Here is a 19,304-nt window from a genome sequence, read left to right on the forward strand (position 1 = left end):
TCTGCCCTGCAGCTCCACATCCTCCCTGTGCTGGGGGCAGCTCTGCAGGTGGGGTCTCACCTGAGCAGGGCAGAGGGGCAGCCTCTCCCTTCCCCTGCTTGGGGGTTCCTGGGGCGTCTCCAGCACCTCAAACTTCTCTCCAGGGCTGCTCTCCATCTATAAATGTGGAGGGAAAAGATGGGTAAACTCCCAGTGCTCCCGCTGGAAGGCAGCCCGGGCTGGCTCTGGTGCCCCACTAGGTGACACTGTGTGTCCGTGCTTTGCTGCTCGACTCAAATGAGCAGTTTCTGCTCTCAGATTGAAGAGGGATTAAAACAGGACTGGCAAAAGGAATAAGGACATGCAGGGATTTTTCACTTCCATTTCTGGCTCCAGGTGGCTCTCGAGGGCAACTGAGGACAACTGAGGGTTTTTTCCCCCTTCCTATCAGCTGCTTTTAATTTAAGTTATTGTCACTTGAGCCTGTGAGGAGGTTGGTTGGGAGAGAGTGGGATAAGAGCCAAAAGCAATGCAGTGAATATTCTGCCGCAGCAGAATGAGGAAATGTGTATGACATGGGTATTGGGAAGGGAAAAGCCTCCTTCATAGTTGGAAGGTGTTAGCAGTTCCACAGTCCACTGCTCATTTCCCTTTCTTTATAATTAAGAAGTAAGGCTTGCTTTGTATAGAGGAAAAGCTAAAAAACCTGTAGTGCAAACCTAAGCTGCTTTCTGTCACCTTTCTCTGCTCCTAACGAAATCCATTTAGTATCAGATTTCCTCAAATTGCTAAGCAACCAGAGATCTCTCTGACTGTAAATTGTGCTATTTGAAAAGGGAGGGAAGATCATTTGTCGTGGACTTGGATTTATGGAATATGCCAACTGCTTGTTTCTAAGGTAACGCAATTGAATTTTACTGTGTCTTCCCGGTTACGTGATACTGAAGCAATACTGGCTGCACTTACCAGAGACTTTAATCAGAAAATCATTAATTCTAGTTAAATCTGAGGCATCTGTGTGTCTCTGACATACAGGGGCCCACATCCAACTGAACATCTTCAAGGAGAAATTAGCACATTGGATACTTCTAAATTAAGTCATTGATTAAAAAAAAAAGTGACTAGATCATAAATTACACTATCCTTGAATCTATTAGTTATCATAGCATTTGAGTGCTTAATGGGCCATTTAATCTATTCTCCACTGGACAGGGGCCAAAAGAGACATTACACTATAACCATGGATCGTTTGCTGCCTTGAGGACTTTTACCAGTTAAAAGTCGTCTCTGCTTGTGGAAACCGCGAGGGCTCAGCACTGTGTGAAGCACCGACATCACGGCCGTGACATGGCGGGACGGTTGGGGTGTCCTGTGCAGGGTCAGGAGTCGGACTTTGATGATCCTCGTGGGTCCTTTCTCAGTATATTCTGTGACCCGTGGTTCTGTCACTTTTTGGCTCTGCCTCTGTAACTCAGTGGTTCTGTGGATTTTTTTTCTGTCACTCCGGGTCCGTTCCCTCAGGGCGCTCTGAGGGGGCGGCGGGGCCGTGCGCGCGCTCCTCCCTCACGAGCCCGCGCGCGCCTCACGGGCGGGAACGCGGGGGCGCCTCACTGCGCATGCTCCAATGTAACGGGCCGCGCACGGGGCCCGGCGGAACCCTCGTGAGCGACGGCCTGGCCCCCGTGAGCGGCGGCCGCAGTGAGGGCCGGGCTCAGGTGTGCCGGTGAGCGCCGGGACCTCGTCCTGGCCTCGTTTGGTGGCTGTGGCGACCTCCAGAACTGCGGCCCCCGGGAAGGGGGGTGCGAGGCGATAAAGGGCGCGGTCTCCTCCCAGCTCCGCACCGCTTGTGGCGGACGATGCAATAAGGGGAGCGGTGTATTCCAAGCCCGCCCCTTACGGGCCGTGGCCGGGCGGTGAGAGGCGCGGCCTCCTCCAACCCCGCCCGGCCGTGTCGGTGGCACCGTGTGGCAGCGGCGGCAGGGCTGAAGTGATGAGGGGCGAGGTCTCCTCCAGCACCGCCCCCTCGGGGCCGGGACTGCCGCCCGATTCGCTGCCGCCGTGATGGGCAGGGCGAGGCTGGCGCTCGGCCGCGCCCCCGTGTCTGTGGCGGCCGCCCGAGCGCGGCGGCGGCAGGCGGAAGATGGCGGCGGCCGCGGCGGCGGCGCTGCGGGCCTGGTTCTGGAACGAGCGGTTCTGGCTCCCGCACAACGTGACGTGGGCGGACCTGGCCGGCGAGCCGGGTCCGCCGGGCAGCGGGCTGCAGTACCCGCGGGCCGCTCACGTCCTCTCCGCCTTCCCGCTGGCGCTCGGCATCTTCGCCGTGCGGCTGCTCTTCGAGAGGTGAGCGCGGGGCCGCCCCCGGGGCGGCGGGGCCGGGAGGCGCCGGGGTCTGTGAGCACCGGGCCGGCCCGGGGGGCGGCTCGGCGGGGGCTCCCCCACAGCCTGCGGGGCCTCGCGAGGCCCTTCGTGCGTGGAAAGGGGACATTGTGTAATCCCGGGAGTCTGTCGCGGGAGTCATGTCTGTCGCGACATGCATAAGCCCGTGGGGCTCTACTGCCCTGGATCTGGGTAACGAGAGGCCCCTCCAATCCGGCAGTGCTGAGGTAGTGCCAAGAAAAATCCCATGTTTTATACAGAAATTCACTTTTCCTCCTGCTCCTGCCCGGGAGAAGCTCGCAGGGTGACGGACGGAGCTGGCGGCTGCGGCTGCTGCTCCGCACTTGGCTTCCGTGTGTGCTTTATTGTACTTTCCCCGAGTTCCTGGATGAGGAAATAGGGCTCGTTCTCATGGCCTGATGCATTATTAAATACTCGGTGGCTCTCCCTCGTCTCAGGCACGATGGGTGTGAGTGCGGATCTTCATCTCTGCCCATCAACAGGTGTAAAACGGGATTCCTCATTTACCCGGGCATCCATAAACATGTGAGCTCAGCCGCGGGGCACAGGTAGATCCTGTGTGTGTGGTGTGGATCTGCCACAGCCACGCAGTGTGTGGGTGGCAGAGATATTAATTAGTAAAGCGGCTTACTTAGGAAACCCTTAGGTGAAACGGACCAAGACACCCTCTATTGCTGTGCACGTAGTTCATTAAACATTGATTTAATCTTAAATTTCTGCCTTGAAAGGGCAGAAGTTTGCCAGGTTGGATGGACTTGGAGCAACTTGGATTAGTGGAAGTGTCTCAGCCCATGGCAGGGGGTGGGGCTGGGTGAGCTTTAAGGTCCCTTCCAACCCAAACCATTCCATGATTCCATAGGTGTTTTCTAAGCATGAAAAAGGCTGCAGGACTAAAGTGAGTGGGAATTGAGTTGGGTTTTTTTTTTCTGTGGGTTTTCTTTAAGAAGTGTGAATTTTCCTGAGCTTTCAGAAATTAAGAGGTGGTTGGGATGAAGTAAAAAGATGGCAAATATAGGAGGAAAATGAAGCAGGTCAGCAGAGAGGTGAGGAATTGAGAGGCTCTGTTTTCTCTGTGTTGTCTTTCTGCCCTTAGGAAAAGGCTTCAGAGAACCCAGGAACCCACGTGGCACTGCCAAAATCCCATCTCAGCTTGGTGTGTGCTGGTCCTGGTCAAACCTTGGTACTTGCCAGGACATAAGGAAAGGAGGTTGTGGGAACACAATAAAACCTATATTGTGGGGAGGTTCCTAATCCAGGGGTCAGTCTGGGCATGAGGTGCAGAATATTCTCTTTTCCTGGAGTCGTTGGGGAAGATGCACTACACCTGATGGCACACTGCTCCAGGCAGCATTTCCTTTGTCCTGATAATGTCTCCCTGGTTTATGAAATTTCTTTTGTGATGTTAATTTAGGGTGGAGTGAAATGATGATTTAACTCCTGAGGCTGCAGAGCAAAGCTCAGAGGCCGAGGTCTGGTTCCTGAGGGGGTTGTTCCTGATCTCAGCTGTGTCTCAGTGGTGTCCCAAAGTGAAAGCAGATTGTCACAGCCCATCTCAGGCAGTTTCTAGTGTGTTTATTTTAAAAGTACATATCTTTGAATAAACTCCTTTCTGTTTCTTCCAGCCACTTTGAACATGTCATAAAAGTTCAGCTTTGTCTCAATAAACTCCTGTGGTGCATTTATCCCAATTCAGGCTTTGATTGTGTCAAATGTCTCTCTTGACACACATTTCACAGTTGGACTTGGTGACTCAGAATGTGAATTACAGACTCGTGCAGCTCTTTTGGTTGAGCTGCTTCTTTTCTCTCTCCTTTTGCAGCTCCTCACTGGGAGGAAGTGCTTTGTGCTACAACACTGACACGTCTCTGTTAGTTAGAATTCCACTAAAAACTACCTTTTACATCATGGCATTGGCAAAATAGTAATTCATTTGTCTGTCTGTGGAAAGTTTATGACTAGGGGTGAGGCAGGACTCATAGAGGAAGATAAAGACAGTGGAAAGTGAGAGGGTGAAGATTGGTTAAATCTTAACACAGCGAAATTGAGAGATTATGGAAATACAAACTCAAAAAGTGCATATTGAATACATCTCACTTTGGAGATTGTTCTTCCTTTAAGAGCTGTAATAAACCAAACTGGAATGTTCATAAGGAAACGTTTTTGTGAGGCATAACATCCCTGAGAACTATTTGTTCTAACACATGAGTCTGTGGACTTGAAAATTGGTTTTAAAATCAGTGTGTGTTAACAACTGGTGTGAAAGGGTAGGCTGGGGTGTGAGCTGATCCCTGCTGATAAAGATTTAATAGAAGTATTTATGTGATGAGAGTTTCTTGCTGGAAGGTGTGGCAGTAAGTTGACCTTGGGTACAGTTCGTTGCCGTTGGGATTTCTATACAATCATAAAATCATTTAGATTAAAAGGGACTTTCAAGGCCACCTCACCCAATCCTCTCCTCAAAGCAAGGGCAGTGTTCAGGCAGCTCAGTTCACTTGTGGTCTTCTGCTGTTCAGTTTGAATATCCCCGAGAATGGAAATTGTGTCTGGGCAGCATTTTGTCTATTTTGGGGGTTGTGCAGAACTTTGTCACTGTGGGATTCAGTGCAAAACACATCTGAAAACCTGCTCTGGGACCAGAAATGTAAAGTGTGAGTTCACCTTGCTGAGTTTACCTCAATACAGGTCAGCTTGGGGTTTTCCTGTCTGAGCAGGGCATTCACCACTCACTTCATATTCTACCTGCAAGTTCCCGTGTGAACTTCTGTGCTGTGCTTGTGGCATATCCTGCAGGAAAGCAGAGTAGAAAGACATTAAATACTTGATATTTTTTACATTTTTTGTGGGGGTCTTGCCAAATGTTTCATAACATCAGGACAGGATTTCTGGCTGGTGGTCTGGATTATGGCGGAAGCCGTGAGCCTTTGGAGCCAAGCTCAAAGGAAATCACTCCTTCCTTTTTTATTTTTTAATTATTTTTTTTTTTTAAGCTGTGGGCGTTGAGATGTAGTTGAAATGTAGTTTAGCATGTCCAGAGACAGGAGCAGAGCTGGGAAGGGTCTGGAGCATGAGGAGAGGCTGAGGGAGGTGGGAAAGGGGTTCCACCTGGAGAAAAGGAGGTTCAGGGGGGACCTTGTTGCTCTGCACAACTCCTGACAGGAGGGTCAGGTTGGGCACCAGGAGGGATTTCTTCATGGAAAAGGTGGTCAGGCCTTGGAGGGGGCTGCCCAGGGAGGTTTGGAGTCCCCATCCCTGGAGATGTCCAAGGATGTGGCACTCAGTGCTCCGGGCTGGGGACAAGGAGGGGATCAGGCACAGCTTGGGCTCGATGATCCTGGAGGGATTTTAAACCTCACAGATCCTGGATGGAGACACAGGAAGAGCTGGGGCAGCCAGGGAAGCCTGGGCCCACAGGGACCATCGTTTGTTTAGTGTTTTCTGAGAGCTGGGTGTTCCTTTGGGATCAGTCACAAGCTGATCTGTAATTCCTCAAGGGAAAACTCCACGACCTGGGACTGTTCTTAAAAACAGCCACAGATATCTGTTCCTGAAGCACTAAGTGAGTATTGCTGAGAATAGTTACTGTTGGAGCACTTAGAGCCATGAGTCTCCTGAATTTTAATCTTTCCTTTTAAACACAAGGAGAAATTGTTACAATTGTGGTCGGAAAAAGCAGCATTTTCTGCTTGGTGGCACTGGGAGGCTCCTAAATATGTGTAATTTCAGCTTAGCTCTCTCTGTGAAAGCAAAATGGTTTTAATGATTCAAATGTTGTGTCCTTTTCAAAATCAGTTTGTAAAACAGGTTCTTCCTCACAATAACTGATTAAAAGATACTGAATTTTGCTCTTTTTGCCCACCAACAGGAGAGGAACAATTCATGTGTCAGGTAATGCAGACATTTCCCTTGGAACCCTGAGCCCATTCTGACACAAACCTGCTCATTTGGGTCATGTTATATTTATTTTAGTTTATTATATTTGTTTTAGTTTCAAACCCAGGCTTGTTTCCAGAGTCTGTGCTGTAAAATCCAGGAAGAGTTAAATCAGTTTGGAATACACAGAGCACATGGGATGGATGAGATCCCAAGCTCAGGGATCTTTCAGACTGGGGACTTGCATCTTCCTGTCTGTCCTGAAGGAAAGGAGCCACTTTATTTTTCCCCTAAGAAAAAGTTACTTTTGGGAGCTTGTGTCACTTGAACTTCCCTTTTTTCTGAGCTGTGTGACACCAAGGCCTGTTTTGGAAACAAGATGCTTTGGTTTAGGCTTCATCTCCAGCATTTCTGTTCACAGCAGACTGCTATCAGTCCATTGTTTTATTGCTGAGGAATGAGAATCTCCCTGGGGAACACATTCAGATCCTTACAAGCCAAGGGCATTAAGATTTAATTTTTCATTCTGGCATGCACAGGATGTGGTGTCTGTAGTTACCATGTGGACTAATAAAAGAAATTTCTTCACCTGGGAAGCAATGGAATGGAGATTTCAAAAGCTTTTTCACCAGGTTTTGCAGGTGGTGACAAATCCAGGTCCTTGTGATTCGGGCAGAGGAAGGAAATAAATATCTTGTTTTAATCCAGCTCTTTCTGGGCAATTCTTGCAGGTTTATTGCCAAGCCATGTGCCATAAACCTTGGCATTCAGGACAGTGGACCTCACAGAGCCCAGCCCAATGCAATTTTAGAGAAAGTGTTTACATCCATCACTAAGGTGAGTCACACTTCAAATTCCTCCTCCATCCCAAAGGGAATGGGGGCCTGGAAGTGTCTCAGGGGGGGCTTTTGCTTCCACTTTTCTGGGTTGAGATGCACATTTCACACTCTGCTGCCACAAGTTCTGGTTTTACTTTGCCTCTGGCAGGTCCTTCTGGTAGCAAAGTAAATTCCCCGTGTGGCTGAGCCATGGTTTTGTGCACACAAGAATCTTCTTTGGGATACAAATGTTCCCCTGATGGACAGGCCTGAGCTGCTCCCTTCAGTTCCCTGCCTTTAATCCAAGAATCCAAGGGGGGAATCTTAGTTTAACAAGAGATTTCCCAGCATCTCCCACTTTTATTGGGAAAAGGTTCCTCTTTTTCTTGAGCTCGGTTCCTTTTCTGATTTTACTGGTTTTATTGTGAAAGTCTTCCTCTCATTTTTGCCATTTACTGTAAACCTGGGCAGCAGCTGTCAGTGGAAGGGGATTATTCAGGGGGGTGTTGAGTCAGTGAAGGATGTCCTGATGAAGGGCAGGACATTCAGTGGTGGCTGCAGGTGTTTCTTTGGGTTGTTTCCTTCTTTCCCTTAAGCTCACAGGCCTACAGATTTACAGAATCCCACTGTACTTTATCCAGCATTGAATAAGTGCAATAGATTTTCATTAAAGATAACAAAATGGAAGGTTTTCTGTTGAGATTTGGTGATGCTGAGCCTCATCTATTGGAGCAGATAAAGGGAAATTCTATAAAAACTTCAAAAACTTGCCTTGTGGGAACATTAAAGTTTTGAGGCATTTGGAATGATGTGTGAACTGAAAAATCCCCAGAATCTGATGCCCTTTGCTGGGAGAACTTTAATGCAGGGGATGTCCTTGAAATCGATGTTTAGAAAACCCAGGAGGTCACAGGCTGTGCAGAATTTGTCTGATGGAACCTTTAACTGTCCCACTGTGCTCTGGGGTTGGGATGGAGACACAGGAAGAGCTGGGGCAGCCAGGGAAGCCTGGGCCCACAGGGACCATCGTGGGGTTTTGTTTAAAAAAAAAGTGAAAAAAGATCAGTCTTAGTTCCTCTGGAACTAAAAACTATGACTAACAGAGTCTTTTACAGGTATATAATTGGCCTGCACAATATTTCAAAATTACCAAATCAAACTGGGGCAAAATTTACATTGAAAATTTGAGATCTGAGCATAGCTGTTGACAAGAAAGGCTGAAGTCATAACAGCATCAGAGGTAATGGGAATTCTGCCACTAGCTTCCCAAAGTCTGAGCTTTAGCTTTCAGCTTTCAGGCTGGGGGTGCAGGGCAAGGATTTCCCTGCTGCTCTGAGCTGGGAGCTCTGGATTCCCTGATTCCCCTTGGAGGCAGGTGCTCTCCCCCCATTAAATCCCAGGAAAATGCTGAGGGATGTGTGATGGACTGACAGGACAGTCATGGTCTCAATGCTGAAAATCAGATTACTCTGATTTTGGTTTTCAGCTGATGAACTGATGATTTTTTATTAAATCAACATTCTGCATTTGTGGTTGGTATGTAACTCAAATAGTAAATGTGTTTATCATCTTTCAGCTCTGGCAGAGCTGGTCTGAATTATCTCACTCCTGGCCTGTTATAGAGGGAGCTACCAGGTTAGGTTCACTTTGATAAATCCATTTATGTTCATTAGAACAGGTAATGAACAGGGATATATAATATCTATATTTGTCATTGAAGTACTTCAGTCTTCCAATATATTTTCATTTATAAACTTTGATAATAGAAATAACACCATTTCTACAGTGCCTTTATGGAATATACAAATATCTACTGTGTTAAACCAACTCTTACTTTAAAGTTTCCCTGTCCTTGCTGTGAGTAGCAAATTTGAAGCTTTGCTGCTGAGTTCTGGGCTGTTTGAAATGATGTGCAGCTTTAACAGGTAGGACAGAACAGTCACATCCTTTGTCTTAATGTGCTGTCAGCTGATGAAATAGGTGAGGAAATGCTCAACCAAAACCATTCTGAGTAATTAAGTAATTAGCGGCTTATGAAGGTTAAACCTGAACGACCGTTTGTGGCAATGGGTTCTTGCTTCCAGACTCTGTGGTCCCTTCCTGGTGTGGTTTTTGTTATCTGTGCATTATTCTGTCATAGTGCAGGACTGAAAGCAGCTTGAGGAGTGGGAGAGATGACATTTGTTTCATTTTCCTTCAGTCTCCAGATGACAAAAGGTTGGAAGGCTTGTCCAAGCAGCTGGACTGGGACGTCCGAAAGATCCAGCGCTGGTTTCGGCATCGGAGGAACCAGGACAAACCCACCACCCTCACGAAATTTTGTGAGAGCATGTATGTTTGTGCACAGGGGCTTCATCTTAGAGCTCTGCCAGACCAGGCCAGAATTCCTGTACAAGCAAACAGGGCACTTAAAGGAGGTTTTGAAATTCTCAAATATTTTGTGGGCATGCCTGAGAGACCAGAACGGGGTACAGGGTCAGTGCTGGGTGGCTTTAGACACTGGGCCAGGTCCTTTGTGGCACTTGAGAGTGTCTGTGTGTCCCTGTGTCTGTCTGTCTGTGTCCATGTCTGTCCCTGTCCGTGTGTCCCCGTGCCCACACTGGCTGTGAATCCCCTGGGACACTCCTGCAGGCCCCATTCCCACCCAGAGCTCGTTCCCATTCCCACTTTCTGGCTTTCCCAGTCCCAGACACTCCTTGGCTTCCTTTTCTTCTCTTTTCAGCCCATTCTTTGTTCCCCATTCCCTCCGAGCTCCTGCAGTTTTCTCTGTAGTGCAATAGAACCTCAGCATTTTTCCTGACTTGTTTCTCCTCTGCTGGTTTCTTTCCTTTCCAGTAACTTTCAATTCCTCCCCCAGTATGGTTTTGTCTACCTAAAGCCACAAGGTAAGAGGGAAAAATCCATACATCTGGGTGACAACAGCTTTGCTTGTTATCTCTTAAATATGGAATGATGCATGTTCACCATGAGTTTCAAACCTGGTTGTTGATGCAAGCCCAAGTGTGGTGTGAAAACTCTTCAGTAGGTTTATGTTACCTGAAATGTTTAGAAATGAAGGCTTTTCAGGTGTCAGATTTTTCCCAATTATTTAAATTAATTTCACAAATGCTAATCAAAATCTGATTCTGTGTCCTAAGTTTATTTTTTACTTCTTTTTCCAGGTGGAGATTTACATTTTATTTCAGTATATTTTTTTATGGAATCAGGTTTCTCTGGACGGTGAGTTGCTCTGTCACCCACGCTGTTGTTCTGTGTGGCTGCAGTTGAATGATCCCTGATTTGGGCTCCTGGGGGTTCTGTTCAAGACCTTCTTTACACTGTAGGGAAGCTTCTGTACAGATCTGTCATTTTGGAAATAATAGAAAATTATTTTATATGTTACCCCAGAATACTGGAAAAAAACAAGATGGATTTTGGGTTTTCTTTGCTATGGAAAGCTCCTCCTTTTTATTTCTTTCCCTCTTGAAGGGATACAGGTTCATCTCCTTGGCTCTTTATTATTATTAGAACTGTATGATTATTCTAGAAATTTAAATTGCAGCAGACCTCACATTGACAGCACAAATTAGACTTTAAATCACTAGGGTGTTTTACAGTAAATGTAGTTTAAATGGCAGAATAAAGGTGAAATTTCAGTGAGGCAGTGCCAGGTGACTTTAGGTGCTGGGGAGGAAAACACCCAGTACAAACTGGGGCTTTAGATAACTTTTTATTTATATATAATAAAAACCTACCTTTTCCCTTTAGGCACCCTGGTTTTGGGACACACGACAGTGCTGGTACAACTACCCTTTCCAGGTATGAGAGAAACACCTCCTAAATTCCAACTTTTTGGACAATGTCAGTTTTTATTTTTGTTATTGATGCTGGATTAAAGCTCTGCCATTTACTCTTTGTGCCTTTACATCCTGGTTAGGTTTGGCAGCAGCAGGGTTTCCTCAGATACATCTGACTCAGTTAATTTATGGTTTATTAAAGTGGGATGGAAAATGAGGAAGGAAAAAGTGATTTAATGTAAATTTTGAATTATTTTGTCTTGTAACTGTGCTTTCTCTGTGTTTTCCAGCCTCTAACATCCAGGCTTTATTATTACTATATCTTGGAGCTGGCCTTCTACTGGTCCCTCATGTTTTCTCAGTTTACAGACATTAAAAGGAAGGTGAGATGACCCAGAATTTCATTAGCTATAATGAAAACAATAATAATAGGTAGGACTAACAAAAAATGGGAGTGTGCCTGGCCAGGAAAGCTAAAATGTAGTGATAATTGTGTTTTCTTCCTCATTTACCTTCGTGAGCCCTGAGAAAAAGGGAGCAGCAAGGCTGACCTGGTGTATCCTTGAGTTCCTTTCACCTTGCAGAGGACAGAGCAGCTTCACTCAATGCCTCCCAATCAGAAGTTAACAAATCATTGCCTAAAAATAGATTTAACTGAAAGGCTTGCAAGAAAATGAGCTGCTCAAAGCAGTACCTTGCTGAAGCTGCTGAGGAAATGGCAAACACTAAGGAAATAATAACTGGGGTTTTGAAAGGAATTTCTCCTCTGTGTGAGGAGCAGATGATGAGTGGTTGCAATTGCTCAGATCTAATTCTGTCGTGCTGTGTTCCAGGATTTGGTTATTGTTGCTGTTGGAGAACAGTCCCCAGTAAATCCTGGCTTATTGCTTCCTTTACATGAGCTGCAAAGCAGCAAATTATCCCAATTTTAACATTGGCTGTTAAAAAACAAGTTTACCCAGGCTTTTTGTGCTGAAATATGAGCAGGTGGTGCACTGTGGAATACAGTGGAGCTGCAGACAGGGAGTGATGAACAACTCTGGGGCTGTGTTTGTAATATTTCATTTTGACTTTAACAAGTGGATGGCATTCCCCACAGCAGCAGGGTGAGGTACAGGGAGCCAGGGGCTGAAGTGCAAGCCAGCCCTGAATATTGTGCATTGTAAACATTTTTTGTTCTTCCTGCTGAGTTTACCTGTGCCTGCTCTGCCCTGGCAGGGTTTGCCAGCAGCAGCAGCATTTAAATGTGTCCCAGGAGCTGAGGGGACTTCAGTGTGTCTGAAAAACAGGAGGAGATAAAAATAAGGGTCACCTTGTCCTCTGAATCTCATCTGTGGGGTCTGCAGGTACAGCTGTGTGTGTGCCAGTGATCCCTGAGCAGGCAGAGCTCTGACTTGAGCAGCACCAAAGCTGAGAGATCTTTCTGGAAGCTTTTGTGGAGATGGTGGGAGTGTGATGAGCTGTGATTGCTGTGGAGTCACAGCCTGAACCCAAGGAATCCTGGGACCCCAGTGACTCAGTTGGGTGGCTCTGTTCCAAACTTTTGCATTTGTGTGACAATCAAAGAATCTTCATTCCTGCTTTTCCTGTTTCCAGGACTTCCTGATCATGTTTGTCCATCACCTGGCCACGATTGGACTGATCACGTTCTCGTACATGAACAACATGGTGCGGGTTGGAACTCTGGTGCTGTGCCTCCATGATGCTTCAGATTTCCTCTTGGAGGTGAATTTCCTTTCAATCTTTGTGATCTCAGGGGAGCAAGCTGACATTCTTTGTTCTTGATGAACTGCTTTAAATGTGCCATGAAATTCGTGCTGCTGATCCTGCCTTGTCAGCTTTTCCTCCAAGCTGTGTGGGTGCTGAGAGTCACAAAACCATGGAATGGTTTGGGTTGGAAGGAACCTTAAGGATCATCCAGTTCCACTATCCCAGGTTGCTCCAAGTCCCATCCAGCCTGGCTTTGGAGACTTCCAGGGATGGAGCAGCCCCAGCTTCTCTGGGTAACCTGTGCCAGGGCCTCCCCACCCTCTCAGACAGGGTGATTGTATCCTCTGGCAGTTTGCAGCCATTCCCCCTTGTCCTGTCACTCCAGCCCTTGTAAATATTCCCTCCCACTCCCACATAAATAACAGTATAAAAAAATTAATACAGTGTAATAATCTCTCTGTTCCAAACTGTACAAATGTGATTGAGAATTTTTTGCCTCTCTCCAGCCCGGTAATTACAAGAGTGCACAAAGGGAGTAATATTTGCATGTTTATTGTCTCTTGTAGGCTGCAAAACTGGCCAATTATGCCAAGTACCAACGTCTGTGTGATGCTTTCTTCATGCTCTTTGGGGTCGTGTTCATCGTGACCCGCCTGGGCATTTACCCTTTCTGGTAAGCACCTGGAGCTGGGAGCTCCTGCTTGTTCTCCCACTCCTTTCAGCAGAGCCTTTGTTTTAGGCTTTTCCCAAGCATCCCAGCTGTCCCTGGAGGCAGCCTGGAGCAGCACATGGCCCAGGTGCTCTTTGGGACAGGAGGTTTGAGCAGGCACAAGAAGAAATCTCAGATGCCAGAGTCCCATCACAGCTGCAGTGATGGCAGAGTCAGCCAGAATTGAAGGATTCTCTGCTTCTCTGAAGAAGTTCTAGAAATAATTACAAGTGATGCAGAGTCTCTTGAGGTCATTTTTGTTTGTGTTTGGCTTAGTCATCACTGCAGTTTCTGATTCTTATGACATTTCTGTCCTGTCCTTGTGTCGTGACTATTCAGAGCCTGAAATAGGTCTGAGGTTTCTTGGGAGGTAAAACCCTGGGTAAATGGCTTAGAGAGAATCATCCCATAATGAGATTCCCTCTCACCTCAGCAGGTCAGAGCTGGAGCAGTGCTTTGGTTAATGAGCTGTTGTCATTTATTGTGTGTGGTGGCAATTTGGTTACACCATTTTACTGCCTGCATTTATTTCCTAGGCCATGGACACCTGGCATTCCCATTCTTTCTGGGTGCCTGCTAGGCAGCAACAATCCTTTCACTTTAGCTCAGGGTTGCAGTTAAAGCTCTTGCTTATTTTCCAGTAAATGCACCAAAGGACTCTGGATGAAGAAGAGCTTTAATTCCTATTTCTTCATAGGCTCCTTCCAGGGACAAAATAGAGATTTGTTTTAGCAGCTGCTGTCTGTCGTGAGGGGATGCTCTTACCTCACACCAGTGCTCAGCATCCTGTAAATCTTTAATGTGTTTTCCACAGGCTGTAATGTCACTCCTCAGCTTTGTAGAGCAATCTGGCAAGCTGCAGCAGCACTGCAGACCCTGCACGTGCATTCCCTCCCCTAATTAGTAAATAAAACATCAGCAGATCTCTGGAATTGCATTTAATTCTTTCATAAACCTGCTAGGAGTTAAATACTTCTGGAGCTGCCTTTTGGGGGATTTTGCTTCTTGTTGGAAAGGCTTGTTTTGTTTTTCTTGTGTTAAAAGCTGTGTGAAATTAATGTGGTTGTTAAAGATCTCTCCATACCTCTCTGCATCATAAAATCTAAAGTGTTTATTAAATTGCTGAAGGACTGGCAATAACTCCCAGCAACAAGAACAGCAAAACAGTAATGAAAGAAACACAAAGCTTGGGCCATAAAGCAATTTTGAGTTTTCCAGCCTGGCTGGAGAAATCTATAAAACTGTGAGGGAAGAGAAGAGCACCCAGGGAGGGAGGGAGGCCTTCAGGGGACAAAATTCCTTCCTGATCCCAGAATCCTTGAGGTTGGAAAAGCCCTCCAAGACCACTGAGTGCAGCTGTGACCGATCCCCACCAGAGCAGTGAGTGCCACATCCAGCTGTTCCTTGGGCACCTCCAGAGATGGAGACTCCAAACCTCCCTGGGCAGCCCCTTCTGTGCCTCACCACCCTTTCCATGAAGGAATTCCTGCTGATCTCCAGCTGAACCTTCCCTGGCACATCCTTGTCCTGTTGTTACTGGGAGCAGAGGCTGACACCCCCCAGGTGTCCCCTCCTGTCAGGGAGTTGTGCAGAGCCAGAAGGGCCCCCCTGAGCCCCCTTTTCCCCAACCCCTCAATATCTCCTTGTTGTGAGGGCCCAGAACTCACAGAGGGGCAATCCCTGCCCTGCTCCTGTGCCCACCCTATTTTTGATACGATTTTTGATCTTTAAATCTGGGTGAAAGCTGCCCAAGCAGGAAGGTGTTAACAGTTGTTTTGGTGACCAGAGCAGCCTGACATCACTTCCTGTGAGGTTGTTATAAATAAATGCTTGTGCTTTGGAGAAGAAAATTGGCAGCAGATCCGTGTGTGTGTAACCAAATTGCAGCACATTCACATGTTGTGTTTTGTTGCTCAGTTCAAATGCTCCTAATGAGCTTTCCTCAGTCTCCTGACTCTGGCAGGAGCAGAGCAGCAGATGCTCAGTGAGACACAAACTGTTGTGCATCTGGCCTGGCACCTCCAGTCAGAGCCGAGCCCAGCTGATCTGAAATGTGTTTGTGGATCTCTTTCAGGATTTTGAACACAACCCTGTTTGAAAGCTGGGAGCTGATCGGTCCCTACCCCTCCTGGTGGCTGTTCAACGGGCTCCTGGTGACCCTGCAGGTCCTGCACGTCATCTGGTCCTACCTCATCATCCGCACGGCCTCCAAGGCCCTGGTGAGGGGCAAGGTAAGCCCAGGGAGGCTTCTGGCTCCTCCTTCCTACAAACCCCAGTAAGGAACTGTGAGAAATTGAGCTTTTCAATGAGGGCTGGTGTTGGTTCTGATGGGACTTGCATCAAGAGTTCACAAAAATGGTGGTTTTACATTGATTGCTCTGCACTTGTGAGTTCCCAGGTGTGTTCAAGGCAGGGAGTCTCTCCTGGGCATGCAGGGGAATAACTCCATTTTCCAGTACATTCAAATGTCCTAAAATGGCAATTATGACATTTTTGTTGTGCACTCTGGAGTTTAAGGTGGTAGCAGGCTCTCTTTTGGACAACAGGATGAACATACAGGATGTTTCCCTATGTCAGCCAATCCTTGGGGTGTGCTGGGGATTGTGCTGCTTCACTGGCTTCTGTCTGCCAGTGCAGGCACTGAGCTGAGAGCAAAGGTTCCCAGGGATTCAGTGGCTGTCAAAAATCACAGAATGGCCTGGGTTGGATGGGACCTTAAAGATCATCCAGGCTGGACAGGGCTTGGAGCAGCCTGGGATAGTGGAAGGTGTCCCTGCCCATGGCAGGGGGTGGAACAAGGTGAGCTTTAAGTTCCTTCCAACCCAATCCATTCCATGATTCTATGAAACCAGCAAAGAAGCTGATTTAGTAGCACAAATGCTTTTTCTTATCAGATATTGATATTCTGATCTGGGTTTCTCTGATGGCTCTGCATTATTTTGTGTTTAGCTGCCCCTACCCATGGAATGTGGCCTTGAAAAATAGAAATATTCTGATTGACTCTGGGGGCAAGCAGGTTTCAGGGTACGAGCTCTCCATCTGTTCCCCACAGCTGCTACTACAAATGCCTGATTTTCATTCTCTGCAGCTGTTTCTGTATCCTGAGTTCTACACCTTTTCCCTTTCCTTGGTTCTCTCCTGTCCAGGTGACCTAGCCAGAGAAAGGACTCTAAGCTCTGTCTTCTTCATTCTTTTCTCCTTTTCTCTGTGCCAGATTGGAGCTGGACAGTTTCACCCTGTGCATGTAAGTGTGACCTGTGTTTCTGTTTGTTCACTGAAACACGTCTGTGTCGAGGCCCCAAGACAAAAGCAGAGCCCTGGTGCCTTCTCCTTCTCTCCCTGGTCCTGACAGAGTGCTAAAATACTGTTTTTTCCAAAGGTCAGAGCAATGTCCTGGGGCCTGTTCTCACCTGCTGTCACCTGCCTGCACAACCTTCACTTTGTGCTTTTACACACCCACACACTCCAGTTTCTGTCTTTGCTCCCCATCAGCACCACACTGAGGGGGAGAGGGCAGGAGGAATTTACTCCTTTTTGTGAAAAGGAATGAAGCAGTCACTTCTCCCCCAAGAACAGAAAAAATGTCAAGGGAGTTCTGCTCCCTTCCAGTGACCCTTTGAACTTCCAATATAGCAGGAAATTGGGGAAAGATAGCCAAAGTTCTGGCAACGGGCAGAAGCCAGGACATCCAGAAAGCTCCTGGAGATCATTAACTCCACCTGGCTTCCAGCCAGATCTTCCCTGGAGTTCAACCACTTCCTGCTGCTGCAGAGCCCTAACCCTGACTCCAGGAGAGCAGTGAAGTCCTGGAAGCCTTGGGAAGCTGCAAGGCAGAGTGCTGGCACAGGGAGTTACTGAGGCTGCAGAGGGAGGGCAGTGAGGGGCTGCTCTCCAGGCCCAGCTCACACTGGGCAGGTTTTCACTGGCACTGCATCCCCTCAGGTGTGTGTTTGCAGCTGGGGCCGGGTTTATGGGCTCTTCCCCTCCCCTCCTGCTGGGAAGGTTCAAAATCCCACGTGCAAGTCAAACAGAGCTGGATTTGCAGTTTGAACTAAAGCAGACTCTGTAAGGAGACCTGGAACCCTGGGCTGAGGCTGCTGCTGTTCTGAGCAGGTGTTTGCTGGATCAGACACTGCCTTTGTTCTCCATCCCTGCTCCTGAATGGGATCTCCCAGATGAAGCACAGGCTGTGGAAATGGAGGTGCTCTGTTGGAGCAGTGATGTGATAAATAAAGCTGCTTAATTTTTAAAATAGCAAAGCTGCTCCCTGTAGGACAAAATGTTCTCTCTCAAACTGACACATTCCTGGTTTTTGGTCGTTGGATCCACTTGTGATCGTGGCATGAGAAAATTTTGATTCAAAACGAATGGTTTAGAAAAATGGCCTTTAAGTGATCTAGAGAGGAGCCCTTGGAGGACAAGAACAACACCAGATCTGTAAAATCATCATTCAGATTCACAGAATATTTGGGAAATGGAGCTCATCTTTCCAAATTGTCTTTTTCAGTGTCTGTGTCTTGCTCCTAATGTGATGACAGGCTCCTTCTTGGGAGCTTGAACTGAGCCAGGCTCAGATGTAGGAGGTAGATGTGAGTGCAGGTGGTTCATCACAGGGACACAACCTTTTACCTGCTGCTTTCTGTCAATTTTTCAACTCCCCTTCTCCTCTCCCACTCCCCAATTGCACTGGCAATGTTTAGGTGTCCAAGGATGACCGCAGTGACGTGGAGAGCAGCTCTGAGGAGGAGGATGTGACTTCCAACAGCACAAAAGGAATTTTCAGCACTTCCAGTAACGGTTCCAACCGCCTGAACGGCCACGTGGCCGGCGGCCAGTGGACAGGAGAGGAGTAAGGCCCTGGGCTGGCCCTGAGCAAACACGAACTTCTCTTTCAATATCTAGTTGTGTTGAGCTCCACATTCCCAAGTGATCTTTAATCAAAAACCCCTTCCCCAGAAACCTCCAGCAGACCCGAAACGGGCACAACCCTGACCAGTCAGAGGCTTTGCACGGCACAAGGGATGAAGCCAAGGAGCGGGGCAAAAACAAAGCTGCAGATTTCACTTCAAGCCATTTTGTACTTCAGAAGTACCAGGAAACACCCGAGTCCTGTTGATATTTGCAGAGGTGTCTTTGTTTGTGACAAACTGGCTTTTACTGGGATCAGCTCGAGGCAGAGCAGGTTTGGACCGCAGGGTTCGGTGCCACTCGGCGACGGTTCGCTCCCGGCAGCTGCAGCAGCTCTTGGTGCTCTCCAGAAGCCACTTCAGAGCACAGAGAAGGCAGGGTCCACGTCCCAGCTGCCCTGGGTGAGGCAGAGACTCTGCTCCCAGCTGAGCTTTGAACTGTGCTAGCCCAGAACCACTGCTCTGCCTCGCCCCAGGCCGCTGGGGAGGTCCCAGCTGCTCACCAGGGACCAGGCCAGCGTCTGCTGCCTCTTTTGGTGCTGCAAACCCCTCTGAAGTCTTGACCAAAGCCTTCTGCAAGGGGGTGGGGGGGTGGTTTATTGCCCCTGAGATAACCAGCATAATCCAGGCGTTTTAAATTGTTTCTTTCCTGTTGCAAATTGTGGGTTTGAAGACTTCTCTAGAGCTACTGGATTCAGTTGGCTAAGCTGGGATCAGAGGGAGGATCAGAACTGGTGGGCTGGGTTTAATTCTCCAAAAAATGATGTTTTGGTCCTGTACTCTGAGACAAGTGGTTGTACTCTGATGCTAGAGCTGTGGAGGAACCCAGGGCTGGAAGAGCAGCCACACCGTGGGCTTTGCTTCTCTTTTTTTACTCAATGGTACTTGGGGGCAATGGAACGGTCAATCAGGAGCAGAATTTTGGAAACTTCTCAAAGTTGTTACCATTTTGTACTGTTGTTTACTCTTATCTCCAATTAAAAGTTGCTTCAGAAACCTGGGGTGATGTGTTTCAAATGGCTCCCTTGGCTGTGTCTGAGCACTTGTGCTGCTGCCAGGACAAGAGAAACAACTGTTTGGAAGAACAGAAGTGATGGACTCATGGAATGCATCCCTGCCCATGGAAGGGGGGTGGAAC

General features: G+C 47.7%; 1 protein-coding gene across 3 annotated transcripts; it reads left to right on the plus strand.

Annotated features, from left to right (window-relative positions):
• Nucleotides 1–2,093: 2,093 nt before the first annotated feature.
• On the plus strand, nucleotides 2,094–19,237 carry CERS5 (ceramide synthase 5). 3 transcript variants are annotated; one of them, XR_010442987.1, is made up of 11 exons: nucleotides 2,094–2,319; nucleotides 6,978–7,083; nucleotides 9,265–9,395; nucleotides 10,226–10,283; nucleotides 10,812–10,862; nucleotides 11,131–11,223; nucleotides 12,437–12,565; nucleotides 13,117–13,223; nucleotides 15,334–15,490; nucleotides 16,406–16,503; nucleotides 17,960–19,237. XR_010442987.1 is itself a non-coding variant. In XM_064734972.1 (11 exons), the coding sequence occupies exons 1-11, from the start codon at nucleotides 2,120–2,122 to the stop codon at nucleotides 18,110–18,112; spliced, it is 1,215 nt and encodes a 404-aa protein (XP_064591042.1). In that variant the 5' UTR covers nucleotides 2,094–2,119; the 3' UTR covers nucleotides 18,113–19,230. The 3 variants fall into 3 exon arrangements, 2 of the variants coding, with proteins under 2 accessions (XP_064591042.1, XP_064591041.1); XM_064734972.1 differs by having other exon boundaries at nucleotides 16,474–16,503; nucleotides 17,960–19,230; XM_064734971.1 differs by lacking the exon at nucleotides 16,406–16,503 and having other exon boundaries at nucleotides 17,960–19,189.
• Nucleotides 19,238–19,304: the final 67 nt, after the last annotated feature.

The sequence above is a fragment of the Zonotrichia leucophrys genome, chromosome 29 (assembly GCF_028769735.1).
Source record: "Zonotrichia leucophrys gambelii isolate GWCS_2022_RI chromosome 29, RI_Zleu_2.0, whole genome shotgun sequence".
NCBI lineage: Eukaryota > Metazoa > Chordata > Aves > Passeriformes > Passerellidae > Zonotrichia > Zonotrichia leucophrys.

Excerpts from the sequence above, each read along its gene's own strand:
- CERS5 (XM_064734972.1), top strand. The coding sequence starts at position 2,120 with ATGGCGGCGGCCGCGGCGGCGGCGCTGCGGGCCTGGTTCTGGAACGAG. Across the intron at positions 9,396-10,225 it reads ACGAAATTTTGTGAGAGCAT|GTGGAGATTTACATTTTATT; the intron begins GTATGTTTGTGC and ends TTCTTTTTCCAG. Across the intron at positions 13,224-15,333 it reads CTGGGCATTTACCCTTTCTG|GATTTTGAACACAACCCTGT; the intron begins GTAAGCACCTGG and ends GATCTCTTTCAG.